The sequence below is a fragment of the Bos javanicus genome, chromosome 8, assembly GCF_032452875.1.
Source record: "Bos javanicus breed banteng chromosome 8, ARS-OSU_banteng_1.0, whole genome shotgun sequence".
NCBI lineage: Eukaryota > Metazoa > Chordata > Mammalia > Artiodactyla > Bovidae > Bos > Bos javanicus.
The window spans coordinates 36,711,720-36,726,853 of NC_083875.1; the positions used below are offsets into that span (position 1 = coordinate 36,711,720).

A 15,134-nucleotide genomic window follows, 5' to 3' on the forward strand; every position below is an offset into this window, starting at 1 on the left:
TGCTGGTATGGCAAGATGTTCCATGTTTATTTTGCACATTTCCTCCAAAAAAACTATAATCATAATTTCTCTAGGAACTTCTAAGATTTTTTAAAGCTTTTTTTTTTCTCTTTTGTCAACATAATCTATAGAAACACCAACAATACAGAAAGCTGAAAAAATCCTTAAGCATTTATCAATTTGAATATGAATATACTTATTACAGAAAAGGGTTCTAATGTTAACTTGAAGATAAAGGGTTAGATAGGTGTCAGCTAATGAGACCACTTGAAGCAGTAATTCAAGACTCAGGGCAAGTATATTGTTCCATTTCAAATTAGATTGCACACACTGGCCCTCTGAGCTGTTAGTTCCTCTAACCACACATGTACATAATAGAAAAGAAAATGGAAATCAGCAAAATTATTGCTAACGTCTTTGTGCTGTGAGCGGTAGAAAACCAGGGAGTTTTAAATATTTTTAATTTTATGTTCAGCTCATCTATATGGTTCAGTTTTATCTGCCTTTCCCAGTTAATAAAAGACACAAAGGGCAGGTACTTAAAAATCACAGAGTTAGCCTCTGCTGAGGGCTGTTGGACAGGTGCAGAATAATTTGTGAAGTAAACTAGACCATGGTACTTTTAGTATCTCCAACCCCCCTTTCTTGCTGTTTTTATTGCAGAGTTCTTGGCTACACTTTCTTTAGGCTAATTGAAAGTACTTGTAACACTGATTCATCTGCATTATTTACACTGAAAATGTTTTCTTAAAAATCTCTTGTCCAAGTACTTCCCTGGGGGTCCAGTGGTTAAGGCTTTGCCTTCTGGTGGGGGTTTGATCCCCGGTTGGGGAACTAAGATCCCACATTTTAGCCTCCGTGCCAAGAAAAAAAAAATCTTAAAACAAGTGATACTGTAGCAAATTCAATAAAGACTTTAAGAAGGGCCCACATTAAAAAAAAAAATCTAAAATAGGAAAGATCTTTTGCCCATTTTTGTACCAAAATTTAAATCCCATCTTACTGATACACAAGCCAGCATTTTCCTTTTGGCAAAGTTTCTGTTATAAACAAGATACAGAAGAGAGATTGGCCAGAATGAACCTCTAGAACTGGTTTTATCTTCACACCTCTGATCTCCTCTTGTCATATCTCGGCCAAGGGCATAGCCTATTTAAGTGAAAATAGGTATGTTCATATCTGCGTCTATTTCTAGATCCTATCACTGTGTCAAGTCCAGAGGTAACATTTGTAGTTTCATTGGGAAGAATTTAGTCTTCTTATGTCCCTTTAGTCGAGCAGGGGGAAAACCAAATCACCTCTTTGCTGAGAGAGCCTTTCATCCATCTCCATCTCTGAGGTTGCACGGAGGCATTATGTAGCAGTTGGCTCTGATACGCTCGCACAGACACAAATTGAGTCTGACAGCACTGATGTCTCCTGGACTTGCCGTCATTTGAAATGCTGGCGTGAGGATGGGAGTGGTGAAAGCGGGGCAGGGGAAGAGCTGATTTCCTTTAGCACTTCGACTATGAAGTTTGGAGGATTTTAACATTTGATAGCTGTGAACTGCTTGATAAGTTGTTTTCCAAATGAGATTGATAACAATAGCTGATTTGGAGCAGCTGGCTAGCTTTTGGTTTCAAGTATGTGCATTTCAATGTACAATTTGATTCTTCATGCCACCCACAAATCTGTTGAAAAGAAAAAAAAAAAAGGCTAGTGGAATGGTACTTAGAATGATTCACTCCTTTCCTTTTAGTTTTGTATTTCTTGCATTCATACCATTCATGTATAGCACCGAAAAAGTATCTTTTTAGAAAAAATTTTATTCTCATGCTCAATTTCATAAAAGACACACTATAGTATCTGTATTGCAATTCTTTTTTAAAGTACAAGTTATTTTAAGTTTTTAGGGTATTTCTGGGTAGCTCTAGTATTTTGTTGGAAGTTTTGTATGTGTTTCTACTTATTCCAACATGCAAAAATTAGAGGTATACTGTTTCATGGGCAAACACATCCTGATTGTCTTTCTTAAGTTGCTCTCACGGTGAAAGAGAAAGCAATAACGTTAAAAATGCCTTCTTTCTTTATTAAGAGCCTACTGTGTATAAAATGTTGTGCTCAATTTACTGAAGGTTCTGTAGGAACTATTATTTATCACCTAAAGAGCCATACTTCAAATTGTTGCTTGGAGCCAGTCAGTCATCACTTCCATTTTTTCTATTCCCAACAGGACCACCATCACTCTTATGGTCTGTGTTACTTCTTAGTTGCGACTCCTGATAATAGTGTTCTGTAAATCATCCCACATTCAGCTGTCACTTAATCTTTCCAAAGCTTCATTCTATATTGTTCTTCTCTAAAACATTAAATAATCCCCTTTGTGGTTTGCTGCAAAAAGGCTGGTTGACTTAGGTTGGTATCCAAGGCTCTCCATGATCTGTTATTTTTTAATCCTGAGCCATTGTGTTTTGCCTCATCTTCTTTTGGTTTCCTAGTGGATCCATCACACCTGTCCTGTAGTGTCAGTGTGGACCTGGGATCAGCTGCTTCAGCATCTTTCAAAAACTCGTTAGAAATGCAGGTTTTTGGACCCCCACCACAGACCTACTGATTCACAAACTCTGGTGGGAGGGTGCCTTGGTGTAAGCATGCCAGGTGCTTCTGATGCATATAGATATTTGGGAAGTCCTCATCTAGGCCAGTCAGGTGACTCACCTTTGCCAGAGTTCCTTTTTCACTGCCCTGCTTTTTGCTTAGAATTCCTGGAATGCCTTGCCTTTCTTTTGGTAAAATCCTGCCAGTACTCCAGGGTCTAATTGGAGACACTGCTTTTTTCCATGATATCATCCTGCTCCCTGTATTCCGTGGCATTATTTAGCTTTCCTCCCTGGCACTAGTCACTTATTAACTTGTACTCATCATTCAATGTACCTGGGTTATTTTCCCTCCTAAACTGGAAAATCACAGAGGGTGGAATCTGACTCATTTGTGTATCTCGAGATGCACACATGAGTAGCAGTTCTGATGTTTTGCACTCAGTAGGCTCTGTAAAAGCAGTTTGTGGCTTATTGATTTTACATAGAAGATTGAGAAACTAAGCCCTTGCCCAGGAGGCATATAAACATCCTGTTAAATCAAAGTGGCTTATGCTAGCTATTGTTTTGACTTATTGAAGCCAAACTAGACCGAGATGTGATGTGTCTTTAGGGAAGTAGCCAAATGTGCTGGTGTAAAACATTCTAACCTCTACTATTTAGCTGGAGAAGTTGAATTAACACTGTCATTTCACCTGGTGCCAAGAAAGCAACTTCCGTTATTCTGCCAATAATAGACTTTTATCCTGCACAGTGGAGCGTCTCTTAAATCTTACACATAGCATTGATGTGCTTTCTTCCACCGATGTATTCATGTAATATTTCCTAAGAAGTGACAGTTTCTTCTCATAAAGCATTGCCCAAAAGGTGGCCTGAGCAGAGAGTGAAATTCAAAATGGTTGGCTTCAAGATGACCTCAACATGGGAATAAGATAAGCTTGGGCTGCCTCATTTCACAAACCAGGTTGTTTGTTTGCTAATACAAAGGCATCGCGGTTACAGTTTATGGGCTGTATATACAGTGGTTTGCATCTCTCCTGGTGGTTGTGATGGGACAAGGTGAAAAGAGCGAGGAGTCTAAGTGTCTTTTGTTTTTCTTCCCTTTCTTCTACCACTCCCTTCACAGGCTCTGAAAGTGTTCCAGCTGAAATTTCAGATCAGCCTGACTTGCTGCGGCTTCTGAGGCAGTGATTCCAAGCTGCCAGTGTGTGCTGGTGCCAAGCTGCAGGATGGTGCACATAGCCAGGCCATTGCTGCTGCTCCTTGCCTTCTTCCTCCACGCGGATGCTGAGAGTAAGCCATCCTCCCTTTCCCTGGGGGGCTGGGACCATAATGAGTGGTTTTGTTTGCAGTTGGCACCATGCTCAGGGCTGCTGAATATGTTTCCTTTGGAAGTAAATCCTGAGACACTGTGGGATCCTCCTTGGCTACCAGCCAGCCTTTCAGAGAGGTTATTGATGTGACTTCCTTACCATTTCCTCTCTTGCTTAATGCCCTTTTTCTTGTGCATCTAACTGCTCCTACTGTTTTGGCTTTTTTTTTTTTTTTTTTTGATACTCTTACCAGCCCAGTGGCAAAAGACACTATGAGACCAATGATAGAACACCAACTGGGATTAACCAGTTGTTGGTGCCAATAAGTAAACATTGCTCAGACCCATTAGAAATTTCTTTAGTTTTGTGGCTATTTCTATGTTTAGAAAAATGCACAGTGTCACATTGAGCCCAATTAAACTTCCAAGCCCTTGTAGCTGTCATAGCAGCTGTTCTAACGTACCGTTTCCGACAGCTGTCGTGGAGTACAGTATTCAAACAAATCAAGCAGAACTGACAACTTTGTGGCTGGATGAAGAGTGTGGAAGTGTGAGGAGAATTCTGTGGCATACAGACACCAAAGTTTGGATTATGGGACTCAATTTGTGAAGTCGAGATTGTGGTCAATTAACCTGCCAGTTAATGAGACGATCATATCTCCTTTGTAATTCAGAAGTCATTAGACCTACCTTGTTTATCTATGTTTCTTTCTCCATCTGTCCTTTGGCTTTTGGGAAGAGACAGTACTGGAAAAAGGCATGTCTGGCTTGCATTCACTGACATGTCTGGTTCTTGGTAGTGGTTTAGCTCTTAAAAGAGTTGACCATTCTCTTTGGAGGCCCCTTGGTACTATCAAAGTGTGTAATATCTGTAGTCGTTAACTTTTACTTACACCGACTATTTCAGATTGAACTTGATTCATGTTAAAGATGTTTCAAAGACAGCGATCCGGTGTCTTGTTGGCCCTTACCTATGAATTGCATTTCAACAAGAATTTCCTCAATAGCAGCCAATTTCTTTGTTTAAATAGGGGCTCTAGTTTTTAAAGAGAGCTTTCCAGGAGTGAAAGGAATATTGTTAACAATAGGATACATATGGAACATACATGTTTTAGGCACAACATTCTCTGGTTAATAATGTATATAGTCTCCTAATTAGCACTTGGGAGTGCTGGTTTAAGGTGAAGCCAAGGAATTTCTACTACAATGCCAACAAATAATTAACTGGGAAAAGACCCAAGTGAAAGACGCTTGTGTTATTTTAAAGCCGTTTATGTCAAAACCTATTTTAACATTGAAATCTAAATTTAGTGTATTAAAGAAATAAGGCATATGGATTTATTTCTCTGTTGTGGCTAGAGTGAAAAAATAAGTTGTTCTACAGTTGTTAATTTTTGGCAAAAACATATTAAGACCATGGGAAGTCACTTTAATGTCATATCTCAGAGATTTTCTTAAAGTTACTACACCTAATTATCATATATCCGTGAAGTTATCATTCTAGATAAGTAAGCATATTCTTCTACTGAAAAGTTTGCTTTTGCTTAATTCTCTGGTGAAAAGTGGCAGACAGATACCAAGCATTGAAGAACACATACTTTTAAAATTTAAAATTATCTTTTAAAGACAGTCTACTATTCCTCCTCTTGTTCTACCTCTTCTCTTTCTCTTTCACTCTTCCCTCACATTTCTTATCCAGTAGAGTCTTAAGCAAGAAATAACAAAGGCCTGAGTAAGTGGTTATTAGTTAAATTAAGATATTCACCATGTTGTATATTTATGTGATACCAGTTTTCAACCTCAAGATGTAATCTGGAAGATAATCCTTTCTCTCTCACTTGTCCTTTTGCACTACAAGGAGGGGCAGGCTTCTTTGCCAAATTGATTTTGTTTAGTGTTTTGTGTCTCCTCAACCTTACTTGAGGATATTTTCCCTTTAATACATTCTTTTGCCATTGTTGAACAGCATGTGTAACCTGAGTATTCCTGGGGAAATACATGAAGAATCAGACATGCATGGCTTTTCTTTTTTTTTTTAGATACATTGTAAAAGAAGAAAGAACATCCCCTAGTAATCTACTGGAGGATATTCATGGTGCATGTAAACACATATAGAGCCTGAGATATAATTTTAGTCACTAAGAATGTTTAAAGAACAATGGATAAAATAGGATTTAGACTGTAAGCCATTAAATTGTGCCATTAGCATCACTTAAAACACTGAAAAAAATAAAGATAGAAGTTACAATGAAGAAAAAATTGATTCTTCACCGTCATATAAAGATGATATTTCTCAGGCTTGTATTACCTGGGAGACTGATTTGTTTCTCTGTGATTTCTTTAGAATATCTAGCTATATTTTTTCCCTCTTTCCTAGCTGTATTTTATATTTGTACAAGGGATTGGGAGTTATATTTCAAAATTTAATAGTAGCTTGTCAAAGCCATTCATTTACTATGGAATAATTTTTTTTAATATTATTCTCTTTTGAAGAAGGGATGATATGATAGGTTGGGAGTGGAAAGAAGCCATTCTGGTGAACTCTGTTAACTCTATGTGTACAACTCCCTCCCTTTAGAAATGATTAATTCCAAAGAGCCATGAAGTTAGGCTTATAATCTATTGTGTGGAACACCATAGCAAAGTGCTGGTGTGATGTTGCATTTAGTAGAAGAGCTCTCATGAGCCTTGGTTCAAACCCAGATTGAAATGGTGTGAAAATATCCCTTTAACAGAAATTTATAGTTTTTGCTGCTGCTGCTGCTAAGTCACCTCAGTCGTGTCCGACTCTGTGTTTTTGCGGTGCCTATTTAAAGTGCCTGATCAATCTCCACTATTATTTTTAAAGACTACATGTGTACATGGATCCTATTTCTTTTTGTCCTAGGTGTGTAACACTTGAAATGTTGTCGCTTATTCCTTCTTGAACGCACACACACATGGTAGAGCTGTGGTCTCAGGGAAGAGTCAAGTGGGAGTTCTCTCTCAGTATTAGGAGTAGCCCTTCCGCATGCCAGGCTGACCAGTTTTCTGTCGTGGTTTGACTGAGATCAATTTGGTGTCAATATGCATGCAAATTCTAGAAGAATTTAGAATATATTATATTAATATAATCCTAGGGTAAATATCTTTCTGTTGGCTCAGTTTGCATAATAGTTTCTGATAATTTTATTTAGTATTAGTTTGTTATTTACCAGTCATTTTGTTTGTTTTTTGAACTAAATGCAGACCAAGAATCTGCTGTTAAATCTTCTTTTATAAAATTGGTTTCACTACAATGAAATCATTTACATTCTAGACCTGAGTTTATGCTTTTTGGCCACTGTCATTGGACATGAGTGTTACTGGATCTTTATTACAAACACAACTGTCGACAGATGAATTCCTAAAATGGTTTAGTTCATCTTTTTCGTGCTGCTTTTTGCCTCTTTGCTGTCTCAGATGGTGAACACACCCTCATGTTCCTTCTTGCTGTTAATGAACCTCCCTGTAGTCCCCATCAACTTGCAGTACTTCTGTTCTATGTGAAAGCAACTAGGTTTCTTTTATCCCCCCTCTGGTAGTATATCTCTCTGTCCAGTGTAACTGCATTATTTCTTTGGCATTAGAGAATAGACTGACATCGTTATTGTAAGATGACCAACTTGCTTGTTTTCTGATGGGGAGCATAGGGTGGTACTCAATAAAGTAAGCTCTGAAACCAGAGTCTGGTTTTAAATTCTGCCTGTCCTTTTGTACCCTGGAGCATGATGCCTCGTACTCTTTGCCTCAGTTTCCTATCTTAAAAATGTGGATGATGAGTGATGATGGTGATGGCATAGACTAGTGCCTTCTCTTGGGTTTATTGAGGATGAAATGAATTAATGTAAAACACAGATCAGCAGATAACACACAGTAGATATTTAATGTGTTATCTATTATTGAAAAACATTCAGCTAACAGTTTTCATTGAGCACTTGTGTTTAGGTACCGTGCTAAAATTATTTAAATTTGATCTACAGATTATAAAAATTTGGATGATTGATAAACCAGATTTTCCTGCAGTGTGTTAAAAGTCCCCAGCTTGCCTCTCTTTAAAAAAAAAAAAAATCCTATACATAGGCGACTCTTATAAACTCTGTTCCAGGAGTTAATCTGAAGATCAAGAGGGAAAAATTTGAAGCATATCTGCTTTTTCAAGCTTAAGATATTACCAATTTAAAATTAATTTGACTTGGGTCTAATGGCTAATGGAAAGTGTTTCCATCTTCCTGTTTTGTTGCTTCCTGTAATGAATTTTCTTGAGTTGCTCAGAAGGAGGAGCTGGAGATATTTACTATAACCAAATACGGGAATATATGGGCCCCTGGTCCGGAAAGTTCGAGATGGAAGTAAACATAGTAATGAAGAGAGTAAGTGGCTTTTGATATGGCCAGAAATTATTCTTCAGGAAGAAAACTAAAAAACAGGAAAATGATGAGTTTGAAGGGCAGGGCAAATGATTCCTTTTGTATTTTACAGAAATTACTTCTGCAAAGAAACCTAACTCAAGTCGTTAGATCACCAAAATGAAGTTAGGAATGGAAAGACTGTCTTTTTTCTGTCATCAAAATGTGTTCCTTCCAGTAGACAGGGCCATTTCACTGAGAGCATTCATAGCTCATCAGAAATGTTCTTTAGTTTTTATTTTGGATTATGAGTGTTTAGGCATGTATGATATATGTATATATGCTTGCATGTATTTATGTATTTAGATCACAAACCATTTAACCATCTATTAAAATGTATTAATTGCTAGGGATGATGAAAATGTTCTAAAATTAGATTGGGGTGCTGATACTAATTGGATATACAGGTACAAAATACCATTGAAGTAGGACATTTTGAATGGGTGATCTGTATGTCTGTCAATCATATTCCAGTGAAGCTCTTTGAAAAACAAAAGGTAAACTGCTGCTTAGCACAGCTCTCTGGTTAGATTCCCTTTGGTGTGTGTCACCTGAATAAAAAGTGTACTGGTTCCTTGGGCCAGTTAGAATAGACATGCTCATTGAGGAAAGCAGGAAGAAAGCCAGTTCATTTTCCATGCTTATCAATGCCTTCCTTGTTTTCCTTTTCTCTGAATTTGCAGAGGTGTGGCAAAATACAAAAAACCTTACTGCTCCCTCCTTCCTCCCCTCACGGTAAAGTAGCTAAATTAGCACCATCCAGCTGTCTGCAGCAAGAAAAGTATTCCAACTATTTCACTTATCCTTTGCAGAGTTTTCTGTAGCTTTCTCAATTAATTGCTCCCAGCAGAGCTGTACCTATCTAGTAAGGTTAAGAATATGTCACACAATCAACAAATGTGTATACTTCAAAGCATTTTATTGTGTATAAAGGGACTTGCTTTATTTTTAGTCCAAGATACAACATATTTGTTATCTCTGATCTCTACTTGTGATGAGGCCCTTAAGCTTGACAGATGGAACAATATCTGAAATATTTGTGAATTGCTTTGTTACTGCTCATAGCCTGGTGATCTTTGACTATACTGTTCTGTGATTCCTTAATTTCTTTCCCAGGACATTCTTAGTTTCTTTAATTTTCCTCACATAGTTACTATTTACCTGATTCATTTCAAATAAGTTTGATCTGTTTGGGAGCCTCCACTCTTCTGCCTTTGTTGTCCTGCTTCAGTAAATTCAGAGAATTCCCAACCAGTGTCCATCTGGAAATAAAGAATTAATAGTACTGGTGCTTGGGTGGAAATTGATTCTCTTACCTATAATTTTGCTTTTTCTCTTTTCCTTAGCTTGCTTTAGATTTATTTATTCATTTGTGATGCAGTGTGTGTGTGTGTGTGTGTGAGAGAGAGAGAGAGAGCACTAGCGAGTGAGCATGTACTCCATGGAAAACTTTGTGTATAATGGTGGGGATACAAAGATTTAAAGAAGTGTGGTTCCACATCAACTTGTAATCTTCCTTTAGATTTCATGGCTCACTTTTCAAAACTCTCTCAAGCAGCGCTCCCAGGCTTTATCTCTAGGCAGGAGTCATACTTAAGAATATAGACTTGAAAGCCGAATGTGCTTAGTTGCTCAGTCATGTCCAACTCTTTGCGACCCTATGGACTATACAGTCCATGGAATTCTCTAGGCCAGAATACTGGAGTAGGTAGCCTTTCCCTTCTCCAGGGGATCTTCCCAATTCAGGGATTGAACCCAGGTCTCCCGCACTGCAGGCAGATTCTTTACAAGCTGAGCCCCAAGGGAAGCCCTGTGTTCAAATCTTGCCTCTGCTGTATAAGTGTTCTGACCATGTGCAAGTTACAAGTCTGTAGGCCATTTTCATATCTGTAAAATGAAGATGAAAAGTGGCATACATTCGATATGGATATCATAAGGATTAAATAGAGAACTGTTTATAAAGTATTTTGAAGAATAGGATTAAATATTCACTAAATGTTAGTTGCTGTTGTGCTTTTTTCTCATTGATTTGCATCATTTCCAAATTAGAATCATATGTATGTAGATCTAAACATTTAGGTCAATATTTAGGACATTGATGATCCCATTAACATCATAATTTGAGCAATATCTTTTGAAACTGTAAATATATATCATTATATATACAGTTTTGCCACCAATGGGCATTGACTGATTGGTACATTCATGTATTTAATACTCCCTTTAATAATTATTTATTGGACATATTTCCTGTGTCAAGTATTGAGGTAACTACTGGCTAAACAATGATGAGGTAAAGGAATAGGATCCTTACCCCATAGAGGGATGATTAATCTCAAAACTTTTATATGTTTGGTGATAAATGTTATGAGGGAAGAAAATAAGGAGGTTAGTGTCTCAGCTATTCAGAAGAGTAATAAAAAGGTTTCTGAAGCAGTGATTTACTTTTTTGCTTATTGTGAAATAATTTTAGACTTGAAAGAAATTAAAATTGTACAGCATTTTCCGTGTAGACTTCACGCATATTTCCCCAATAATGATGTGTTACATAATTGCAGTACATTATCAAAATCAGAAAGTCAATATTAGCACAAGACTATTAACTACAGGTTTTACTAGTTTTCACATCAATTTTTTTTTAAAGGTGTAGTTCTATTAAAGAAGATCAAATGCATAGCTCTGAGGGAATGCTTTTTGAGTTAGCACTTGATGGATGAATAGAAGTTAACTAAACTACACCTGCAAGAGCTGTTAAAGTTCAAGAAACTTTTATACGGCAAGACAGGGACGACCTACTATATTCTGGGGACTTGAAAGAATGGATGTAACTGGATCCCAGGTGGTGAGAAGGAGGAAGTAATCCAGTAAGAGTGTACAAGTAAGCAGGGCTATCTAATGCGAGGCTTTAGAACTTGTTCAGTATCTTGGGTTTTATTCCAAAGACAGCTGGAAGAGTAACAGAAAGAAGTGTGAAAAAACAGCAGTGTGGTGGTAGCAGGGATGGAAAAGTCTTTTGGAGCCAGGCCAACAAAAATGTCCTTGAGGTCTTTTAAGAGTCTTGTTGAAGGTTAAAAGATGGGAAGCAGGAGAGAAGAGTGATGGCAGTTAGGAAGACCAGATGGCCTTGAAACTGAAAAAAAAAAAAAAAGTTGATTTTACTGAGATACATTCTCCTAAAACTTGAACCAACAACAGATTAGCTTTTTTCTTTCACTCAGAATTATGATAATGAGGGACATGTAATTCTTTATTTTTAGCATGTCCTTACATTATTGCTCATACTTATAATTTCTCTTTTTGGTTGTTCAGACAATTTTATTATAAACTTAATAAATTTCATGTATTTGTAATAAATAAATATTCATGTATTTGTCAAAAAAAAAAGTACCTTGGAATCCAGAATTAGTTTAAAACTGTGAATGAACTTTAAAACCTTACTAGAAAAGGTATTTCAATTTAGCGTTTGTTCTCTAACGAAGTTTTTAAATTCACTTTACAATATGTGGTGGGTTTTGTATAGTCACAGCATAGTGTTCTGACAGTTCTTTTATACTACAGTTGTTGAATGTGACATTAAAATACACTAAGTACTTACATTTTCATATTTAAAAAGTAGTGCATAATACGTTACTTTTGGGCTATAAGTGCGGGAAGTAAAAGGAGCTGGTTAAATACATTCCAGTAGTTTATTTTCTCTCTTAGTTTTTCCTTTGTTTGTTGTTTTTGCTGAATTGCTTCCCTGTGGCTCAGCTGTTAAAGAATCTGTCTGCAATGCAGGAGACCTGGGTTCGATCCCTGGGTTGGGAAGATCCCCTGGATAAGGGAACACCTACCCATTCCAGTATTCTGGCCTATAGAATTCCCTGGACTGTATAGTCCATGGGGCCGCAGAGTCGAACATGACTGAGCGACTTTCATTTCACTTCACTTCATAAAGGAGTGAGAAAAAAATAAATTGTGGTTGTTTGTTTACCACAAAAAATTGCAGACCTTAAGTTCTGCATACCATTGACCAGATCGTTAGAACTATCTGTATTATTTATGCATCATGGGACTTTTTATTTTTACCTAAAGACAGATATTTTTGGTAACGACAACCATGTTTTGAAAAGAGCCTGTTTTTTCCCTCAGTACACCTTTAAAGATTTTTAAATTGTTTTATATCTGGTCAAGTTAAGATTTTTGTGAACCTCATTTTAATTGGTAACAAAAGTTTACAACTTGATATTCAAAAATGTTACTGCAACCACCTATTAATAAAAGTACTAGCTATTAAAAAAATAGACTAAGGGAAGGCATTCATTGTTTTCAGCTGTAGTGATTTTAGGTCATTACAAAGAGCACCTCTTTAATGTCGTTGTGTATCCTTTAAAAGTAAATTTAAATCACAATGTTTAGTTGAAAATTAATGTTTAATTAAGTAAATGCCTACTGTGTGCCCCAAACAAGCCATATCCTGGTTCTTGTTATCACAGAATTTACATTCTAGCTGGGGAGGGAGGAGAGAAGCATGCAGCACAAGGTTGTGAACCAGAGATAAAAGAACAGTGTGACTTTGATAGTTACAAATGCAGCAGAGATAATGAAACAGGGTGATGTGCTGTGAAAGTAAGGGGGGTATTAGAGGAGGGGACAGGGCATTTCTTCATTTTCTGTCAAGGAAGGTGTTGCCTAGTGAGAGACAACACTTAAGCTGAGTGATGGGGAGCCACCAGCTGTGAAAAAGTAGAGTTCAAGGCATCCAGGCAAATAGAACAGTGATTCACAAAAGCCTGAAGGAAAGAAGCCTCCTGTGTTCAAAGGACAAAATAAGGCCCAAGGGTCTGAGGCACAGTGGGTGGGAAGGCAGGAGAGCGGGGTGGGGCTAGACCATGTGGCCCTGCGGGCCTTAAAAGGTGTTGGATTGCTCCAGTATGTGGGAAACGCATGTGTTCTTGGGATATCTATCTATGAAACCTTAGTTGGGCACACTGTCCTCTACTGGACAAAGTAAATGTTTCTTTCTCAAATAGTTCATTGAAGGGTTGGTGCAATCTCTGATTAGGTTCTAAATTCATTTTCTAAGCTCCTCGAATGAAATTTCCTTTGTACCATCCATGTAGACTTTGGACACTAAAACCTTTGGTTAACAAGAGCAAAAATAATCTGCTTTTAACTCTTTAGCTCTGGCATAATTTGTTTTTCTTTTGAAGCAGAAGATATTTCTGCATTGGAAATATGCAGTGAAGTCTACACTCCATCAATATCCAGAGCTGGAGAGGACTAAGGAGGTACATATGAAAACAGAGCTTTTTTTTATTGGAAAGTGATGGCCAGCATACCTTTGCAGGGAAAAAGGGAGATTCTATAGGCCTTTCATCTATATGGTTCCATTTAGTTAAGAACCCTGGTGTTCATTTGGTAAAGAATCTGCCTACAGTGCAGGAGACCTGGGTTCAATCCCTAGGTTGGGAAGATCCCCTGGAGAAGCAAATGGCAACCCACTCCAGTATTCTTGCCTGGAAAATCTATGGACAGAGAAGTCTGGTGGGCTACAGCCCATGGGCTCACAAGAGTTGGACACGTCTTAGCAACTACACCACCACCACACAGCAATGGGATTCCTAAGTGATTCCTGTAGGGAAAGTGTGTCCTCTATGTAGATGAAATAATTTTAATTAACTTTTTCCTGGTAAACTTCTTTTGCTTGGAGGAAATCTATTGCTTATGTGATTTAACACATTGGATTTAGGTTTAAGCCCAGGGGAGTTATAGGATAATAAATTAAGGATTATTAAACTATAAGTTAAACATGTTTTCTGTAAAATAGTACGCAGGATTAGCAACCAGATTTGGCTTAAATTCTGGTTCCTCTGCTTACCTTAAACAGTTTTCTCAATTCTTCTGACCATTTGGGAATGCTCATAGCTCTTATAAGTTGCTGTGAGATTCAAATGAAATCCTTTATGCGAAGTGCTGTGAGTACCTGATGCATGGCAGGTATTCAGTAAAGGTTCATCTTTATCCCATTGTAGAAACCAACCTGCCTGATGTATGTAGAAATCAATTGTCTTGCATTTTCTCCTAGCTGAGATGATTTTCAGCTCAAGGAATGAGCAATACCTTGAATAGCAACAAAAAAAGCATAATAAAAAAAGCATCCTTGTCTTAGATTTGTTTTATAACTTATATGCTGAACTCAGTTAAATCTCTTCTGGCTATATTTGTGCCATCAGTGTAGCCTGGAGTTTGTCAAGCTTAACACTGTTGACCTTTTGGGCTGGGTAATTCTTTGTGTTGGGTGGGGTTTGCTCTGAGTATTGTAGAATGTGTAGCAACATCCCTGGCTTATTCCCAGTAACATTCTAGCCCCCAGTTGTGACAACCAGAAGTCTTCAGATATTGCTAAATGTTCCCTGAGGGGCAAAGAAACCCTTGGTTAAGAACACTAATAATGTGTAAGTGCTGGTGCAGGATGGGCTTCCTTGGTGGCTAAGACTAAGGAATCCGCTTGCAATACAGGAGACTCACGTTCAACACCTGGATTGGGAAGATGGCAACCCACTCCAGTATTCTTGCCTAGAGAATCCCATGGACAGAGGAGCCTGGGGGGCTACAGTCCATGGGGTTGCAAAGAGTTGGGCATGACTGAAGGACTAATACTTTTCACTTTTCTGGTACAGAATGCTGGTGCAGAGACTAGAAGAGGGAGATTCTGCCCTTCTAACAGAAGGGGGAAATTTTGTCAGAAATATGTTAGGCATTTTGTAAGATCTTGAAATCAGCTATGCAAACTGATAAAGCTAAATGTGATTTCTGTTTAATGTCTGTATAACC

General features: G+C 37.8%; 1 protein-coding gene across 13 annotated transcripts in view; it reads left to right on the forward strand.

The window, feature by feature from the left end:
• PTPRD (protein tyrosine phosphatase receptor type D) overlaps positions 1–15,134 on the forward strand; it is a 2,538,842-nt gene that overhangs the window by 2,078,242 nt on the left and 445,466 nt on the right. For all 13 annotated transcript variants that reach the window (XM_061425298.1, XM_061425300.1, XM_061425301.1 and 10 more), the window contains exon 11: positions 3,706–3,872. In XM_061425298.1, coding sequence (XP_061281282.1) covers positions 3,809–3,872 — 64 coding nt within the window. In that variant the 5' untranslated portion in view covers positions 3,706–3,808. The remainder of the gene's footprint in view (positions 1–3,705; positions 3,873–15,134) is intronic.